General features: G+C 36.8%; 1 protein-coding gene across 1 annotated transcript; it reads left to right on the forward strand.

The window, feature by feature from the left end:
• The first annotated feature begins 4,465 nt into the window (after nucleotides 1-4,465).
• On the forward strand, nucleotides 4,466-8,710 carry LOC109176875. Its single transcript, XM_019326272.1, has 4 exons — nucleotides 4,466-4,720; nucleotides 5,701-5,811; nucleotides 8,022-8,102; nucleotides 8,477-8,710. The coding sequence occupies exons 1-4, from the start codon at nucleotides 4,502-4,504 to the stop codon at nucleotides 8,552-8,554; spliced, it is 489 nt and encodes a 162-aa protein (XP_019181817.1). The 5' UTR covers nucleotides 4,466-4,501; the 3' UTR covers nucleotides 8,555-8,710.
• The last annotated feature ends 13,118 nt before the right edge of the window (nucleotides 8,711-21,828 follow it).

Raw genomic sequence — 21,828 nt, forward strand, 5'->3', positions numbered from 1 at the left:
GGTCGGCCCCTCGGCCGAGCTGGTGGCTGGTCCGTGACTGTCCGCTCGGACTCGGTCATGGATGACTCCAGAAACGGGCTGCTGACGGCGTGGCTCGGGTCTGGTTATGGGCACGGCATGAGGGTCAAAGGCCGAGACAGCACTCGGCTCACCAGGAGGCACAACTGCTGCAATCCCTCATGGCTCCGGGCGTGGTGCGGGTACCTGTGAATCAACAGAAGCAACAAAAGGAAAGACAGTCTCAACGAATTGCACATGGCGACAGATAAAAACCTTTTTAGTGTTAGTGTCTAAACAACAATAGCCACGAAAAGACGGAAGATATCCTAGAAAGACACAAGGAGACGACCGAAACTGCAGTTTGTTGCGATTATAGGGCCGCAGATTAGGAAAACACAAACACCTAAAAACCCGTAAGTATGAGTAAGAGGGCGGAGACCGATGCAAGAGCTAGTGAGGAAACTTATCAGAAAGACACGAGTGGGCATTTTATTGATAAGATACACAGCAGTTTCGAAGGCATAATCCCAGAAACAAGACGGAACAAAGGATTGGGCCATTAGCGCCAGTCCCGTTTCGACAACATGGCTATGCTTGCGTTCTACTCTGCTGTTTTATTCATGAGTATACGCACATGATTGCCTGTGACGAATACCCAATGACGCGATAGTCGAACCAAGCTTTTTGTATTCTCCCCCTAAATCAGACTGAAAAGACAGAATTTTACGAGAGAAGGAACGTTCAACAAGTGACCGAAGCTTATCAAATATCGCATATAAATCAAACTTAGCTCGCATAGGATAATACCACACGTAACGAGTGTAATCATCAACAAATAATACAAAATATTTAAAGCCATTTACAGAAAGTATCGGCTTAGGGTCCCAAATATCTGAATATATTAATTCTAAAGGATGCGAACTAGTACATTCAACACGCGATAAAGGAAAACGAGACGACTTGCCTAATTGACAAGAGGAACAAATATTGGGCAGATCACTGGAATTAAACGAACTAAGACTAGAAGAGGCTAAAACTTGACGCAGGACCCGAGAGTGTGGATGCCCAAGCCGCATATGCCAAACGAAAGAAAACTATGCAGCAACGAAAGCAGCGGGAGCCGGACGCGAGGCAGGCCAGGCATATAAACCCCCGGACGCATGCCCCTTAAAAAGAGTGTTCCTGGTTTGAATGTCCTTCACAAAGAAACACGAAGGGTGAAACTCAAAAAGGACATTATTTTCTTTAGCAAAACGCTAAACAGATAATAATGAAGAAGATAAACCAAGAACATGCAAGACATCAAACATACGAAACGACCTAGAATTAGTGGCTAACGAAGTAGAACCAACAGTAACAATAGGCAAACCTGTACCATTGCCGACCCGAAGTGTCTCCAGACCATCATATGTAGTAGAGGGCGTCAATAAGGTGGGATCAGGGGTAGCATGATTTGTGGCACTAGTGTCGGGGAACCACTTATGAGAGTCGTCCATAGAACCATCAACACTAGAAACGACAACATTCGCCTGAGGATCTGGATCAGGAGTGAAACGACGCCAACACGCCGTAGCTATATGCTCTTGCTTATTGCAAATCTGACACCGAGGGCCTGAGTTGGACCGCCCTCGACCACGACCACCGCGCCCCCTGCCGCGGCCGCCGTGACCCCCACGGCTTACGGCCAAGGCCGTCGGTGCGCCGAGAGCCGCGCTGTCTTCCGAACAGATCCACTCCTGCGAAACCAGAAAATTCGCAACCTCTGGGAGGGGAACGGGAGCACCACGGGCTAGGGTTGCCACCAACGATCGGAACTCCGGGCGCAAACCACGAAACACGTACAGATTCTAATCATCCAACTCAACGTGATGACCGGCGAGAGCCAATTCATCCATCAACATCTTAGCGCGACCAAGGTAATCAGATATGGAGGAGTCACCTTGGCAGAGCCCTTGTAGTTCGCCGAGCAGCCAGAGAGCGCGAGAGCGAGTGGACGATCCTAGGGTTTGTTCGATCACCTGCCAAAGCTGCCGAGAAGTACCCTTGCCGACGGCGAAACGAAGGGTCTCCTCGGACAAGGAAGAGATGAGCATGGAGAGGATGGCTTTGTCTTGCCGACGCCATGCGAGCTGCAGCGTCGGGAGATCGGAAGCCACCGTCGGAGCACTGTCCGCGGTCGACGCCAGCGCCGGTGACTCCGTCAAAAAGGGCGTAGTACCATCAACAAGCCCTAGAAGCCCTTGGCCTTCAAGAAACGGAAACATCTGAGTTCGCCAGAACAGATAGTTCCGGGAGGTCAACTTTAAGGAAACGAAGTGGTGAGCCGATGAAAGGCTACCACTCGCAGGCAATGAAGGAATCTCGGTAACGGTCCGTTCAGAGGAACCAAGAACAGAGCCGTTATTAACACCGACGTTTTTCATGGGAGAAAACCTAGCTAATACCAGATGAGAATATATTTTCTGTGTATTGATCAAGAGCAGCGGATACAAAGTATATAAAGATATGAAATAGAGATCTAGTCTAATACTACTAATATAATAGAGATCTAGTCTAATACTACTAGTAGAGTCCTAATACTATGAGATAATCTTATAGGAGAATTCACTATAATGACATGTACTAAAGGGAAAATGTGCCATTAGCCACAATAATCAAGAATGTGACATTAGTCACAGTAAAAAAATTTCATAAATTTAATCAAGAATGTCAAAGTATAGTGCAAACATACCACGGTACATACATGACCAAATTAAAGAAATTTTATAATATCATGAACTTTACACAGTTATACATTATGCTCTGTTAGAAGTATATATATAGAAGAAGGCAAGAAGCCATAGAAGGAAGAGTACAACTTTGTAAATCACTAAATACACTTCAAAAGTGCATATTACATCCGATCCACGGTATTGTAATCTACAATATTGTAAATTTTTCTTTTACAATAATGAGTTTCAAGAGTTTTGTCACAATAAAATATAAATGAACTTATTTCAGCAATAACTTTTTTTTTTTAATTTATTATAGCGATATATTAATATCTCTATTTACAACATTAATATGAACTTTAATTAAATTTCTCAAATATTTGACTATAATTATTTTAAAGTAGCAAAAATGTTGTCACATGCTTAACTTTTATGATCTCACGTATGGAGCACATATAGTACTATATTGCTTCCAGACTTGTTCAGTTCTTGACTTTGCAAACAAGGTACATACCCCATCAAAGGGGACCATCTAGCTAGCAAGCACATCCCAATTTTTGTGTAACTTGTACTCAAATACCATACCTCAAAGTATAGTAACAAACTTACATATACCTCATGCTTCAAGCAAAAGTTTACCATCTCCATACAATTATCTACTCGAACTCCAGTTCTTACAAATAACTCAATTGATTGATCAATCTAAAAATAGTTAATAGATTTGTCAAAAGACATACAACTACAGAGATATCTATCCACAACTTATGCACCACCTAACAAATTTTCGTTTCACTCAAAGAATACTAAGAGTCAAGGTAGGTGTTTACTTCAAGTGAACAACCAAGAGGGATAATGATGGGATAACCCCAGCTAAGATAGCAAGAGATTCACATCTGTAAGTTGTAACCACAAAGTCACGAGTTCGAATTCTTGTTCGACCCTTTAGTTTGAGTCGGTCAGCTGTGAATAACCTATACTGGTTTACTTCCTTGTGGTCCTTTAATTTACTGACTAGGGTCACAAGACGAGATTTACTCGGTCAAAGTACCTATTAAGTCCCTATACTATACTGTTTTGTTCAATTTAGTCCTTTTACCTTAGTTTTATTCAATTTAGTCCATGTACTACAGTTTATTCTTCCGAAGAATCGGAAGCGAAACGCTATGCCGGGGCGGGGGACGGGAAAAGAAACGGCTCCGAAGAAAGAAATTGGGGTTCCCAATGCTTCTCCACGCTCAACAAGATGCGCCAACCTCGGGATGCTTTACTCCTAACCCCACAAGGTTCCAAGACGGAGCTTAACCTGAGTCTCGGTTAAGAATGGCGATGATCTACGTTTCAGTGAAACAATTAAGGACAATAGCTTATATTTATGTATTTATTTTGGACATATTAATGTATATATTAACGGTAAAAATAATTAATTTTAAATATTTATAAAATAATATATGAGTTGACATGTAAGTATGATGACGTGACAAATATAATGTCAGCGCCATGCCGCCATATCATATATTGCCCTTATTTGTTTCACTTTTAAACATACATAGACTAAATTGAACAAAATTAAGGTAGAAGGACTAAATTGAACAAAACACGTATTATAGTACATGGACCTTATATATACTTTGATCGATTTACTCACACTCAAAAGGGTTCTGGGGTTTCTCAAGTCATCCAAAAAAAAAAAAAAAAGAGGGATAATGATTAGCTAGCTAGGTACCTAGAAGTGATGATGTATATATAAAGGAGAAGTTGAGAATGATGAAGCTAAGCTAAGGTGTAGGGGAATGAGCCAAAAGATGATGATGAGTATTACAAGTGTTGGGAGTGGTGGGAGATTGTCAATGGAGGAGAACGAGGAGGAGGAGATCACCAGAATGGCCATAACTTCATTCCAAGCTAGAGAAGAAGAGATTGAGAAGAGGAAAATGGAGGTGAAGATTAAAGTGGAATCTCAACTCAACCGAGCAGAACAACAAACCAAACACCTCGCACATATTTGGGAAGTATGCACCATATATACATATATTATATATCAATTATTCTCTTCCTTCATATCATCATATACATATGACATTTCAGATTTTTCAGTGTAGTACATAATGTTGTCTTGTGTTCTTTTGAGTACAAAATCTTGCATCATAACTTCAAGATGAACTAAAATTGCATCGTTGATAGATCCACCCAAAACTATCAAAAGTAGACTGAAAATTAAAATAATACATTTTTAATTTCAATCTGAAAAATGAGTTTCTATCTAACTTTTGGTTTGTGGCTTGCTATGGTGGCTGGCTAGAAATTGATCAACTCCACATTGATCAAAGTATTAGCCTTTTTCAATCAAGTTGGTCAGATTATTGACTTGGTAACAAAATGATTACAAGTTCGACTCTCGGATATAATGACTACGAATTTCATTCGTCACTCAAAAAAAACATTAGCCTCTTTCAATTAATTTCATTTATTTATTTATTTATGAATGTTGTATATTATTTATTGCAATTAGAGTTAATGCCATATGGGATCCTCTGAGTATAGTGATTTTGTCACGTTTAGCCTTAAACTTTCAAATTGACCACCTGTGGTCCTTCAACTTTCAAATTGTTACTATCCCTAGTCCAAGTTAAACACCTATGCTCCTTCAATTTTCCAAATTTAACCAACCGCGGTCCTCCTAGAAGGACCATGAGTGGTTAAAATTGATAGTTGAAGGATCATAGATGGATAACTTTGGACAATAAATAGTAAAAATTTAAAAGTCGAAGAACCACAAGTGATTAATTTAAAAGTTTAAGACTAAACAGAGCAAAATCACTATACTCAGAAAGATTCCAGATGATATTAACTCATTGCAATTATAACAATGCATTCACTTGCAAACTTATAATATTAAATATGATTCATAAATTGTTGGTTTTACTGCTACATAAAAAAGAAAATTAATATAATGGGTTTAATTTGGAAATGGTGCAAAATGTACCTGCAGGAACTAGAGGTGTTAACTGACCCTATGCGGAAGGAAGTTGGCATGGTTAGAAAGAAGATAGATACGGTAAATCGTGAACTCAAATCACTCACTCAAGCCTGCCAAAAGAAGGTATAGTAATTAACTACACTCTACAAAAACATCTGTCATATATCCAGCCAAGTTGGTATTAAAAATATATATATGAAACAAATTAAATTCTAACATTATATATTGATGTTATCAAAATATATATATATATATATATATATATATATATATATAGGGATGTCAATTTAGCCCGAATCCGATGGGCCAACCCGATAAAAAACGAAACCGACAGGGCTATGGCCCGAACGGGCTAGCCCGATAAAACACATTAGCCCGACGAGCCCGAAACCGATTAGCCCGAGGCCCGATAGGGCTAGCCCGAAATTAAAAGGGCTAACCCGACAACCCGATCTATTGAAAACTATTCTTTGTTATAAAAGTGATGTGAAACCTAACATACATGAAATAATTATTATAATTAAAAATAAATAAATAAATAAATAAATAAATAAATATATATATATATATATATATATATATATATATATATATATATATATATATATATATATATATAACTAAATGCTACTGTACAGTAAGCATTACACTACTGTACAGTAAGCATTACTAATATATATATATATATATATATATATATATATATATATATATATATATATATATTGCTACTGTACAGTAAGCATTTCTAATATATATATATATATATATATATATATATATATATATATATATATATATATATATAATTTAAATTAAAACTTAAGTTTTTAGTTTTTTAAAATTTAAAACAACATTAATTAAATATTTTAATTAAAAATTAATGATGACGGGATTTTTCGTTCTTGTCAAATTCTAAGGACTATTTTCAATTTCTCAATTTCTCATTGAGGATGGAGACGGGGAGTATACTTCTCGCCCCGACCCGTTATTATTCCGACTCTAAATATGAGTACTCACTTTTAGTTTCTAATATTAGTTCAGATTGTTCAACCCGCCCGATTAGCCCGACAACCCGAAGTTTAGGGTTAGGGCCAAACCGAACCCGAGAATAAAATATTAATTAACCGATTAGCCCGACAACCCGACAGGGTTAGCCCGAAACCGAGTGGGCTGGCCCGATTGACATCCCTATATATATATATATATATATATATATATATATATATATATATATATATATATATATATATATATATATATATATATATATATAGACTTGCACTCGGGTGCGAACGGCTCGCCCAGGCGCGAAACAAGAATGAATTCTGTTCGTCCACGTGTCCAGATCTAATGGATGAGAAACACTGATTTTTAAAAAAAATGCGGTGACATTTTCGTAAATAATTGAACATCGAAGTGCAAGTAAAATGTATTACAAGTGCATGTAAAATGTACTATAGGTGCAAATAAAAATTTACACTGAGCATCAATACTTAGTTGCACTTATAGTAAGTATTTGCACCTATAGTTCTAAGTAGTTGCACAAATAGGTATAAGTAGTTGCATCTAGGTGTATGAATGTTTGCGAGTGGTTTTCAGAAGTATTACTACCCGCTGACTCAGATCAATGAATGTTAACAAGGCAAAATTACATGCACTTATAGGTGAAAGTAGGTGCACCTATAGTTATAAATAGTTGCACCTATAGTTATAAATAGTTGCACATATAGTTATAAGCACACCCAGGTGCATGAATGGTTGCGGAAAGTGAATGATAACAAGGCAAAATTACATGCACTTATAGGTGAAAATAGGTGCACTTATAAGAGATTTTACTTGCACTTCGATGTTCAATTATTTATGAAAATGCCACCGCATTTTTTTTAAGTAATTAGATCTGGACACGTGTCGCGCGCTGATTCGTTCGCATTTCCTTCCTGGGCACTTATTCGCACCTGAGTGCGTCCCTATATATGTGTGTGTGTGTGTGTGTGTGTGTATACACTTTTTTTTTTCGATGAGGAAAACCTGGCTTAGGCATTATGGGAAACCTACAATTTGTATATTTGGTGCATAGTATTTAAGACATGAAAATAACAACAACAACAACAACAACAATAATAATAATAATAATAATAATAATATTAACATCATTATTATTATTATTATTATTATTATTATTATTATTATTATTATTATTATTATTATTATATGTCTCGTTAATTATCATTAATGTATGCTAGCTGTTACAAAATTATGAAACAAATATATATTTGAATTAATTTCAAGAAAACTGGATAATTAACACTTTAGTGTGAAATGGGTGGCAGGAAAAGGAATACAAAGAAGCATTGGAGGCCTTCCAAGAAAAGAACAATGAAAAAACTCAACTCACCTCCACATTAATAGAGGTGATGATTCTCAAATTAAACCCTAGAATCTCACTCACACAAACGCACACATATATAATCTCCCTTTCAAATGTGAACATAACATCTGATCACATCAATATTTGATAAAAAATTTACTCTGATCGATCTGTCAAATTGTATTCTTTATTTTAAATGTCATTCAAGCATTTACAAAATGTGAAAATTTCATAAACTCTTATAATAACAAATATTATATAATTTTCCTAAAAACTCAATGCTATATCTACTTAATTGCATTTTTACGCTTATTTATAAATCATATTTGTAATGATTATTCATTATTAACTATCTTTTTTTTTTTTTTTTCCTTCTATTCAAATTTTGGTTCATAATTTATGGGCTACATTTATCAGTTGGTTAATGAAAGCGAAAAATTCAGACTGGGAAAACTGGAAGAGCTGAGCAAGATAGTAGATCCCACTCATCGCTAATACATACACATACGTATACGTATGTATTTCAAGACACTTGCGTATAAAATACTCCTGGCTTTTAATAAACTTTTGCTTTGGTTGATTTGGTATTCGATATCTTTAGTTTATAAATTTAAGTTTAATTTCATGTGCTTGAATTTCACTTCATATCTTGCTACGTTTTCTTTTTAAGGTTACCTCCTATGTTTATTTATTTTGTAATATTGTAATAATATTACATTATATTATTGTGTTGGTTCTTTTTATATTGAATTACTATATAATTTTTTTAATAATAATGTTTATTTAATTAACTCGTTTACATATAAATTTTTTTTTTTCATGACCATTATAGATGTATATATATGTATGTGTGAGTGAATAGTGAAATGTGAATATTAAAACGTAATTTTAGAAAATGAAAACATCAAAATTTTGCCCTATCAATTCGGCAATTTATATCCCACACCTTGTGCGCCCTGATGCAAAATGACGTCGTTTCAATATTTTTTTTTTTTTTGAAATTTCGCTACTCTGTGTTGGCAGTTAATTTTCTTTAAAAAAATCTCATGTTAAAAAATGTACATAATTTTATACTAGAATACACATATTTGTATACATGAATATACATAATTGTATAACAAAATACACATACTTCTTTTTTTTAAAAGATACTCCGTAATACATATAATCTAACACAATAGATAATATACATAAACTTTTAACATAATAAACATCAACTCTTAACATAATACACATAAATTTCTTGTTTCGGATGTACATAATTGCATAAAAAAGATGTACATGATTGTATTAAAAAAAGAGAGTAAATACCCAAAATGGTCCCTCGACTATAGCTAAATTCACAAATTGGTCCTCGACTTTCAATTTCAACCAATTAAGTCCTTAACTTTGTAATTTTGACACGATTTGGTCCTCCATCTATTTGATCGTTTGTTGACCGTGATAGACAATCTCCAGAAGAACCTTCAGCTCTCGTTGGAGCACGTGGAGGCCTCCAGGATGACATTGCACTGGTTTGGAAACACGTCGTCTTCTTCGCTCTGGTACGAACTCAACTACATTGAATCCAAAGGGAGGAAGAAGAAAGACGACCGGATTTGGTAGATTGCTTTTCGGCAGTGGATTTAAATGTAACAGTGCAGTCTGGAAATGCAACTAGAACCTTAAAAAATCGACGATGGACCATGAAATTGCATATATATCCTCAAAAATCACAGTCAACAAACGGTCAAATAGACAGAGGACCAAATTGTGTTAAAATTACAAAGTTAAGGACTTAATTGGTTGAAATTGAAAGTCGATGACCAATTTGTGAATTTAGCTATAGTCGAGGGACCATTTTGGGTATTTACTCTAAAAAAGATGTACACAATTGTATAAAAAATATATATAATTGTATAAACAAATACACATAATTGTATAAACAAATACACATAATTTATAAACAAATACACATAATCACGTCAACTCCCTACATAACTTACCAAAACAACATTGTTTTGGAAGGCGCGGGGCGCACAGTTCTATGTGCGCCGTGGTGCAGGGTATAACGATTGTATCAATTCATACTTTGTAAATTCATTGGGCTTAGTGGTAGTGTTGAACTTAATAAATAAATTCTAATTCTTCTTCTTCTCCCAAAGAAGAAGTATAAGAAGAATTTGAATTTATTTATTAATTCTTCTTATTCTTCTATAAGGCAAATGGCTTCTCTAGTCATTTTCTAAGTATGATGGATAGAAATTACTTGCATAACTCATTATGCTGTATAATAGTATTTGTTAAGGTTTAGTCTATTCATATTACATTTGTTTAGATTATATTTGTTTATATTTTCCTAGTCTTATGTTTCAGGTGTAACTGCTCCTTCTTTCGTGGCTCTGTATATTATTTAAACACTTTGGTTTACAATGAGTAAACTACAGAACTTCATATTCTCACATGGTATCAGAGCTATCTGTCTAACGAGATTTTTTTTTTCATTCCCTCCTTCCTTTTTTTCGTCAATCATGGTTGTTGCTAATCCCACAGTTATCATTCACATCCATGCTCTGACCCACCTACCAATCAAACTTAGCACCGCAAATTTCCCTATTTGGAAGAAACAGGTAGAATCCACGCTCATAGGACTTTGACCTTCTCGATTATGTCACGGGTTCTACTACAGCTCCGGCTCAGTATTTCAATGAAACTCACACTGCATTGAATCCTGCCTACACTACTTGGTTCAAACAGGACCATGCTAAATAATCTTGAGTACTATCCTGGCCAGTCTTTCGGATGTTTTGCAGTCGGTCATTTCGTCCGCTACTTCTGCATGTGATGCGTGGACTCGTTTGTCCACTAGCTATGCGTTCCAAGTTTGCAACAAAATCTTGTTTCAGTTTCTAAACTCTGTAAGACTAAGTCTGTCTCGTTTGAATTCTTTAACACACATTTTGTTGTTAAGGATTGGCAATCGGGAACTTCTCTCGTCCGGGGACCGTTCGTGAGTGATGTCTACAGCCTTCCTGTACAGCGATCTTAGGGCAATATCACCCTCAAGTCGTCGTTGTCGAATTGGCATCATTAGTTTAGTCATCCCAGTACTCAAATTCTAGCTTGTCTGCTTAGAAATAATAATGTAAATTTTAAGCTTAAAGAGCTTAAATCGTTTGCATGTAATTCTTGTCATATCAAAAAAAGTCACAAACTTCCATTTTCTTTTAGTTCCATGTCTAGTATTCGACCGTTGCAGTTAATTTACATGGATGTGTGGAGTTCTACAACAGTCTCTGTGGATGGCTTTAAATAGGTACTACGTAAATTTTGTCGACCACTACACTAAATATGTTTGGTTGTTTCCCCTAAAACTTCAGTCAGATGTTCACACTCTCTTCCTTTAGTTTAAACGTATGGTCAAGAACTATTTTGATTATAAAATTGTTTCGATCTTTTCTGATAATGGGGGTTAATGCGTTAAGTTAATTCCTATCTTTAATACTCTAGGAATTTCTCATTTCACTTCGCCTCCGCACACTCCGGAGCACAATGGTTTGGCTGAATGACGACGCAGGCACATAGTCGAGAGTGATATGGCGCTACTACATTACACGTCCTTGCCCTCCTCGTTTTGGTCTAATGCCTTTCAAACTGTCGTTTATTTAACTAGTATTTGTCCCGTGCAATGCACGGAAAATATGTTATAAAAATATACCATATATGAGGTTCATTCATATATAAAATTTTTGTTATTTAATAATTATTATGAGTAAATTCCTATGATAAAATTATGAACATAAATATATTTACAATTAAAATAATATTTAAGGTGGGTGATTACTACAAATCTTAAACTATATTAAAAATTTAGTACATAGTATTTAATATTACAAATTTTTAAGAACTTAGTAAACTACAATAGTAATTGAATTATAATTTTAGAGTCACCACGGATCAAAATTTTTAGACCTTTGAAATTTCTAACTCTAGATGTAGCAACATACAATTGACCTTTAAAGACCAAAATCAAAATCTTAGTTCGAACATTGATTTTTTCTTCCAAATACTATCGAATTAAGTGTGTAATCAATAAAAGTTGAGAACTAATAATTCGAGAATATAATCTTAATGTTACTAAGCCTATTTCACGTCAATTAAGTTGGAGAGTATCCGATGAATCCACGAATAACGCATCTTTGTCTCCGTAGTCCTCAATATGTACATCAACAATCTTAAATATTAGGCCGCCTAGCTATGCCATATATTAATTTCAAACTTATGAACTTTGGGGTTGCATGCAATAAAAAGTATATTTTAAATATACTAAGGGTACATTATATATGTATGTAAGGTACTTTTAATATAAAAATAATATATTTTTAATATATTAAAAATGTATTTGATATTCATGATCCATACAATTATGTGGACCATCGTTCACACAATAATTTGCCAGTAGAAATTGAAATATAAATAAATAAATAAATAAATAAATAAATAAATAAATATATATATATATATATATATATATATATATATATATATATATATATATATATATATATATTAGAAACTGTCAGTGGAAATTATTATCATTATTATTATTGCAATTATTATTATTATTGTTATTGTTATTATAATTAACAATATTATTATGGTCTTGTGAAAATTTAATGTTGATTATCACCATTTAATTTTCACAAGACCATATAGCTTTATTATATATAGGATTAATAGCATGCCCACTACACTTCTTAATTATTCCTCGTCATATGAAAAGATGTTCAATAAACACCCGAATTACCAGAAAATTCGGCCATTTGGGTGTTTGTGTTATCCCTGACAAAAACCTTATTTTCCAGCCAAATTGAGTCATAAGTCTCTACCGTGTGTCCTTTTAGGTTATTCGTTAAGTCAGTCTACGTATAGGTGTTTAGAAATATCTAGTGGTCGAAATGTCGAATTTATGTTTCACGTCATGTTGAGTTTGTCCCAAATGAGTTCCCATTTCGCAAACTGAGTTGTTGCTCTGTGTCCACTGTCGCACCATCGACCATGTCCGTGTATATGAGTTTGGATGTCTCTGCCTCCTCCTACTCCTCGCACTGCAGGTACAAATTTTCTACAGCCACTGCCACCTCATCCATCACCGAGTCCTGCCACTCATATACCGACGGTGGCTTCTGCGTTGGGCCCAGCCGTGGCTATACCGCCGATCACAATTCCGCCAGCACCGGCTTTAGAGGTTCCAGTCACTGCCCTGGAGTCGTCGGCGGGTGCTTTGCCTGTCGGTGCGTCGCCATTTCGCACAACACTTCCTTCGTCTACTTCGAAGTCCGTCTCTAGCGTCTGTCGTTCCCGTGGGAAGTTTCTCGCCAACTGGTTCACATATTCATGTGCCTATTTCATCTTCTTTGCCGGTTGATAATCTTCAAGAACAAGAGGGCGAGTTGGTTCAAACGGTGGAAGCAGCAGGTGTTTTGGAGTCAGCGTCGGTAGCATGTTCATTGGAGTCGGCTGCACCATCAACGACTCAGCTGACCAACAAGCTATTTTTGTTCCCTTGCGTAGGTCTACCCAGTCGCGCTGTCCGAATCTAGGTACTTTGATTATAAGTTCCTTAATCTGACGAATTCTCATCCCATTGCTTCGTCGATTGAACCACGCACTGTGGACCTTGCTTTAAAAAGTGATTTGTGGCGGGATGCTATGACCGATAAATTTAATGCATTGGTTAAAAACTCTACCTAGGAGTTAGTGCCCTGGGCCAATCGCAATGTGGTTGGCTGGAAGTGGGTGTTTAGAGTTAAACGCAAGGTTAATGGCTCTATGGATAGGTTCAAGTCCCGACTGGTTGCTAAGGGCTTTCTACAAGAACTGGGACGGGACTATTTTGAGACTTTTAGTTTGGTGGTAAAATCGGTCACTATTCGTGTCATTCTGAGTATTGCATTGTCACATGACTAGGCGTTGCGTCAAATGGATGTCAACAATGCCTTTTTTAATGTCACATTGTAGGAAGAAGTCTATATAGCACAGTCGGCAGGTTTCGTTGATGAGGAGAGGCCCAGTCATGTTTGTTGGTTGAAAAAGGCGATTTATGGATTAAAGCAAGCCCCGCGGGCTTGGTACCTTGAATTATCTGATTTTCTTGTTTCTGTTGGTTTTAAGAAATCTGTAGCAGATACTTCTTTGTTTATTTAATGTACCTGTAGTGCCACTCTATACTTCTTGGTATATACCGATGACATAATTGTTACAGGCAATAATGAAGCTTTCACTGCGGACTTTGTCCGTCGCCTTGCCCTCGCGGTTTTCTTTTAGGGGTTTGGGGGCCTTACACCATTTTTGGGTGTTGAAGTAGTTTCTACTGCGACTGGTATGTTTTTGTCTTAAAGCCAGTACATGGTTGATATTCTAGAATAGTTTAACATTACGAGGGCGAAGCTAGTCTCCACTCCAATGTACCCTTCGGCTGATTTGCATGCAGACACCACGCTTTTTGACTCCATATCCTATCACCAAGCTATTGGTCGCTTGAAGTACGTGGCAATTACCAGGCCTAGTGTTTCTTTTACGGTAAATCGCTTGGCACAATTTATGGCATCGCCGACTGAGGGTCACTGGCAAACGGTGAAGCGAGTTCTGCGCTACGTTAAAGGTACATTACACTTTGGTCTATATTTTCGGCGTGGTTGTCATCTCTCTCTTGTGTCTTATTCGGACACTGACTAAGGTGGCGTTCGTGACGGTGGATGGTCTACCACTGCCTATTGTGTGTTTTTTGGCTCCAATCTCATTTCCTGGAAGTCTGTGAAACAACAGTCAGTTTCTCGGTCCTCCACAGAGGCCGAGTTCTGGGAACTTGCCAATTCTGCTACTAAAGTGATGTGGGTTCAGAATTTGTTGCTTGAGCTTAGGGTTCGTCTGCAATCCACACCGCTGCTAGTCACTGATAACTTGAGTGCCTCGTATGTGTGCAGAAATCTGGTTTTTCACTCACAAATTAAACACTTGGCACTTGACTATTTCTTTGTGCATGAACATGTTACTTCGGGCTCCCTGCGAGTTAGCTATGTCCGTTCAGTTGAGCAGGTGGCTGATCTCCTCACTAAACCTCTTAGTTTTCGTTTGTTTGCTGCGTTTGGTCCAAGCTAGGGCTCGCTGACGGCGCCCCAATCTTGTGGGGGCGTGTTAAGACTTAGGGTCCATTTGGAAACCCGGAAAATGACTTCTGGAAAATGTTTTCTGAGTTTTTAGTGTTTGGATGCAACAGTAAAATCCAGTCAACGGAAAACATTTTCCGTTGACTGGGGAAAATGAAGCCATTTTGGCGGAAAATGACTTCCGCCAAAATTTGGGGGAAGTCATTTTCCGCCAAAATATTTAAACATACAATTTTACTCATTTTTCTAGAAAAGAAAATAAACACACCAAGTTTTCCAAAATGCAACCAAACACTGGAAAGGAAAATGTTTTCTGGAAAATGACTCATTTTCCAAAAAACATTTTCCAGAAGTCATTTTCCTGCTTTCCAAACGGACCCTTAGTATAGTCATATTATATTTGTTTATATTTTCCTAGTCTTATGTTTCAAGTGTAACTGCTCCTTCTTTCGTGGCTCTGCACATTATTTAAACACTTTGGTTTACGATAAAATAAACTACAGAATGAGTCACACGATGGCACAAATGAGTCACACATAACCCTTTAAAAATTACATGTTGCAATGACATGTGAGCGGAGCAATCCATCAATGTTCCATTTTTCGCATTTGCACATACGATTCTCCAAGTGAACTTTCACAAATCTTAGATTCTTAGGGGATCTTGAGAAATGTGGTTTGTGTCAAGAGCAACGACGTACAATCATGTCGCATCATTATATCTTTGAATAGTTGAATTGCATTGCGCATGCTCTCATTTAGACAACTCACAAAATTTTCTTTGCCAACACAACCCAACTACTTCCATCCTCTATCCCAATGTTCGCTTGTCAGCAAACATTGTGCTTAACTTGTGAAAAGTTAGCGTTGCTATTGCTGTGGCAACATCCGACAACTCTTAAGGGAGTTATTAAAAGATTCAGATGAACTGGTTGTCATTATGCCAAATCGATAACCACCATAATAAGACAATAATGTCCACGCTTGGGGGTCGATTTTTGACAAGTAGTTGTATTTATGCATCTAGCTAGAGTTGTCTTAGGGTTTCCATTATTTTTCAAAAATCATATCGTGTGATTGCAGTACCTGCTTCTAAAATTAATACTTTTAGCCTTTTATTTATGAACTTGGTAATCACATTACTACAAATGTGTTTTCGATAATAGCGGCGCTAGACACGGGGGCTTTTTAATTTAGGCAAATCATTAAACGCCACCCAATCTTAGCATGCCTATCCGAAATGATTTACATTGAATCATAATCAGCAAAGACAATACATGTGTTGCTACTAGTTTGAGAAACCAAGTCCAAGTGACATCATTCTCAGAATCGTCAATTGAGTATGTGAGTGGAAATATTTCCTTCTTACCGTTCATTCTCACGGCTAATAGGAAATGACCTTTGTATTTCACATAGAGGTGTATACCGCCAATGGCGATAATAGGGATGCAAATCGAAAACCTTCGATCGTTGGCTTAAAATGCATGCAAGAAATTGCAATACTAAGGTCCCTTTGAGAACTCTGTTATTTGAATGTCAACAATGATACCTGGGTTGGCGATTTGTAAAGAATGCAAGAATTGGTGGAGGTCAATATAAGATTCCTCAAATTTTCCATACAACCTTTCAATGCATTTTTATCGGCTGTACCATACATTTTTTTTCTTAATATCAATCCCATACTCCAATTTCACATCACTTTGGACGTATTTTATTTTGTACTTAGGATCAACAGCGATCTTACATGTTATCAAATTGGTAATTAGTTTACTTGTGCATATTTTGTCCTCACCTCGTGGTTGAAATCATGTATGCAAATGTGTATGTCCGTGAACTTTGTGGACGACCATTCTTCCTTTGCCGCCCCACAATTTTGCTTTGTTTTGTTTTTTTGTTTTTTTTTTTTAAGTTTTTGTTTTTATTTTTTTGTTTGTTTTTGTTTTGGGACAATGCTCAAAACATTTTAATATTGTTTTAATATTAACTTGTATGATTTCAAACTCACTTGTGCATTATCACGATCTAATAACAAGTACGATCGCTTGGTTTTTAACTAGCATTAGACACTCAAACTAACTGGTAAGTAACGTCTAAGAAAACATTCAAATTTTTATTGAACTTTTGCTATTAACAAATATAACTTGCAAGAAATTTTTCTATACATGCACAAACACAACATGTCAATGCTACTGGCACCTACTGCACAACTATTTCATGCGAATAGTCATCCTTGGGAAGTATGTGTTGAACAGATGCAATTCAGGACCAGGTTAATTAATGAAATTAATGGTTATACAAAAATGCCCTTGAATATGGTACTAGTCTCACATGATCCTTAGCATATATATATATGAGAGGATTCAGGTGCGGGTATAAGTTTTCTGTACGGTTGTGTGGTTGACGCATCTAAGTATTAAAATGACGCACCTTAAGTACACAAACCACGCACCTTAAGCACACAAATAAACCACCTTAAGATCACAAACCACGTACCTTAAGTACGCAAACCACGCACCTTAAGCACACAACAAAGCACCTTAAGAACACAAACCACGCATCTAAGGTTTTAAAATGGCTCACCTTAAGTTTCACACAACTAACGCACCTTAAGCATACAAATCACGCACATTAAGAAGGAAAATAACGCACCTTAAGAAGGAAACAATCATGCACCTGAAGTTTTAACAACTACTCACATTAAACACAAAACTCACGCACCTTAAGCACAAAACTCACGCACCTTAAGAAGGAAAATCATGCCCCTTTAAGTTTCAACAAATACTAAGATTAAGCACAAAACTCACGCACCTTAAGCACAAAACCCACGCACCTTAAGCACAAAAACCACACACCTTAAGAAGGAAAATCACGCACCTTAAATTTGACCTAGATGCAAAAATTACCAAATTACCATTGAGGGTTTTTTTTTTTTTTTTTAATTTCGGTAATCCTGGACGTTGATTTAAACAAGATCAATGGCTCAAATTTAATCGCACAATCGCACCTAGGTGCACCAACCGCATTTGAGCCTAATTCTCTCTCTCCCTCCCTGTGTGTGTGTGTGTGTGTGTGTATCTATATATATATATATATATATATATATATATATATATATATATATATATATATATATATATATATATATATATATATATATATATATATATATATATATATATATATATATATATATATATATATATATATATATATATATATATATATGGTCTAGTTTCTGTGCGGTCATGTCAGGTTTGCAAGAATGCACCACAACGTGTTGAGAAATCCACTAGGGTGTGGTGTATTTGTGCATTTCGCCATGGTGCATTTATGCATACCTAATGGTGTATGACCGCACGTTTTAGGGTCGTGGTGCAGTTGTGCATTTTCACTCTAGTGCATTTTTGAATACGTTATGACGCATTTGTGCATACTTAATAGTGCAATCCGCACAATCGCACGGGAAGGCATGTCCACCTTTGAAAACACACACACACACACATAACAGATCAAATGCGAAGAATTGCTTAGGTAAAAACATGGTTAAATCTCACTCATTTATCTAGTCTTTATCAACAGTCCAGAATGAAGATAATTTTTATTAAAAAAAAACGGTGGGATTCTGATAATTTTTGTAAGTTATTTTTTTTTGTTTCCTTTGGGTGCATTATTTCCCTACTTCGAGTTCATATTTTTCCTTGTTCGAGTTTGAGTTCAAATTTTAGTGCCTTTGATTGCACAATATATTTTCGCCTTCGAGTGCACATTATGCCTTGGAGTGCACAATTTTGTGCCTTTGAGTGAACAAATTTGGATGAGGGCACAATATTGGCCTTTAATTGCACTTTTTATGTCTTCAAGTGCCAAATTATGTACAAGTGCAATGTGACACCCCGCAAATCTAAATTCTATTTAGGAATTAATTAAGTAATTAATCCTAATCTAATTGGTGAATTATTCTTTAAATTCCTGAAAATTCAATAGTCGGGGACTAGTAATTGACTAGTCAACCCAAGTCAAGGTGTTGTACCTAAAGCTTTGAGAATAGTTCCCTTGTTCCCTTACACTTCTTCATCTTAGTAAGGGTAATGAAGACATGCATTTCACCTCATGTTTGTATTACAAGCTAACCTAGAAGACACCTTTCATTCTTTCCCTTACACTTTCAAAACACAAGCTCTTCCTTCTCTCTAAAAGTTAGCTAGCTTTTCTTCCAAGCTAAGTTGAGGCTTTCCAAGATCTTCAAAGTTTGTCTCTAAGGTTCCACCTTTCCTACTCTTGAGCATCTAGGAGAGTAAGATCTATGTTCCTTTTGTGTTTTTAGTGCTTTCTAAGGTATCTTTTCCTAAAGATGAAATCTTTTTTATCTTTTGGTGTGTTCTTGAAGTGGGTGTTGAAGGTGAAACTTGTTAGGGGCTTTGAGGAGTGTTTTAAGTGAAGGATTTGTCTTCAAGAGGTAACCCATACTTTACAAAATCTATTTTACTTACCTATATGATGATTTCTTGGATTCTACATGTGATTTTGCTATGAAATGTGAGTGTTAATGCATTGTCTTGTGAAAATGCATATCTAGAGCTTGTTATTAGGGTTCTTGTATGTCATTGTTTGGCTATTCCTTTGATTCAAGTCATTTTGTTGTATTTGGTAAGGTTTTGCATGTTTTGGACTTGAATTTGAGCTTGGTGTTGAAAATCCCCGAAGGGATTAATTTGTTCAGGGTTCGGTACCCGCGGGCGGAAAGGCGGGTAGGGGTCCACCCGCCACCCCACCCGCGGGGTACGTTGGCTTGTGGGACTTGGTTCCCGCGGGCGGAACCACGGGTGGGGGTCCACCCGTGGCTCTACCCGCGGGTACGTGTGTGGTGATGTGTGAGAATTTGTTTCCCGTGATTCTTTTGACTCGGTAATTGATGTTTTGACTTTCTGATGTTCTTTTGTTGGGCTTTTGAGTGTCTTCTTGATGTTTCGTATGTCTAGAACTATATGGTAGGATTCCATGTAGGTGTTTGGTGTCTTGAATCGTGCTAAGTGTTCAACATTGTGATTCGTTAAACCATGATGAGTCTTGTGTGTTCTTCGGAACTATGTTTTGTTTACCCGTTTGATAAGCATGCTAGTTTGATGTTGAAATGCTAGCGTGTGTGGTTTGTTCATTCCTATTGTGGATGATAACTTGTGTTGATCATCGTTGTCGTCGGATTGTGATCCTTCTTTGATTGAGTATGGTTTCATATCTTCGTTGTGATCCGTTGATTGATTCTTATGATGAATGTGTGTGTTGGCTGTACTTGGATTACACGATTAATGGAATGTGACATTAATCACCAAGGTACATATGTGGTCCTCGTGGTAGCCATGCATGAGTTTGGTGGTTTGTTATCGTGAGTATAGCTCACACGGTTTGGCGGTTTTGTGATGTGATCTTGCAATGTACCCTCGTGTACTATGCGTTCGGTGGTTTTGTTTGGCGATTGTTGGAAGGGGAACGACGGTTCCCGGAGGCAAAAGGTAGGACTTGGAAGTATAGGGTGGTACACAGAGGTAAAGGTTGGAACCGTAATAAGGCCGGGGATAGGCATAAGGTTGGAATAGAGCATTAGGTTGGAACTTGGAACTTGTGACATGAAGTGTCATTGTGGCATGAAGTGTCAGTGTGTGGATGTTTATCCTTATCTGTTGAGTTGTTCTGTTGTTGCTCGTGTCTTGATGTGTTTTTGGGATGTGTTTCCCTTGTCCTTGTTGTGAGTGATATAGAGTCTTGTGGTTGACTTCTATCTTTGGTTTTGAACCTCTATATACAGTATTCCGTTTCGAAATGATTTTGTATATATTATCTATCTATATATGCTTTTGACATGTATTGGTGTGTTACCAGCATCATTCGCTGACTGGGCCTCGTCCCATTTATTTATGTGTTTTTCAGGTCCCGAATTGTGGCGAGCACGATCTAGTAATGGATAGTATAGATCCCTCAGACTTTGTAGTTTGTTTTTGGGCATATGTGTCTTCTATGTTGGATTTTAGACTTATGGGTTGTGTAACACCCCTGATTTTCAAGACATTTAAAACTTAATAATAAAGGTAACATCTCATTAAATCCCAAAGCGTAACATAAGTGTACGGGGTGCTATGCCACACCTGGGCTAGAGAACCCAGGTGCACAGGCTGTCTAACTACTATCCTCCGAAATATAAATGCATAACGTGGCACGCAGGCCGAAAGGGAAACTATACTACTTCTACGCTCCAGTTCTAGCGCGCTCCAGTGCTCTAATCCTCTGTGCCTGAAAGCCAAATATATCTGTTCAGCGAGAGATGCTGGTAACCCACTCCAACGCGTTGAAATACAATACATATAGAGATATATATATAGATATACGAAAACCATTGTGAGCATGAAGATATATCCTACGAACTCTAGCTTTTAAAACCGGGAATGACTCGACAGATAAGGTCAGACACAAGCAATAGTTATAACAGTCATATGCAGTTCACAATAGATAAGGCAGATAAGGCAAGGCATAAACAATAATCACAACCCATCATAAACAATCCCCAATACGAATCCCATAGTCACATCCCAAGGCACACATAATCACAATCTCGCCCATATCACACACA

The sequence above is a fragment of the Ipomoea nil genome, unplaced genomic scaffold, assembly GCF_001879475.1.
Source record: "Ipomoea nil cultivar Tokyo-kokei standard unplaced genomic scaffold, Asagao_1.1 scaffold0761, whole genome shotgun sequence".
Lineage (NCBI taxonomy): Eukaryota > Viridiplantae > Streptophyta > Magnoliopsida > Solanales > Convolvulaceae > Ipomoea > Ipomoea nil.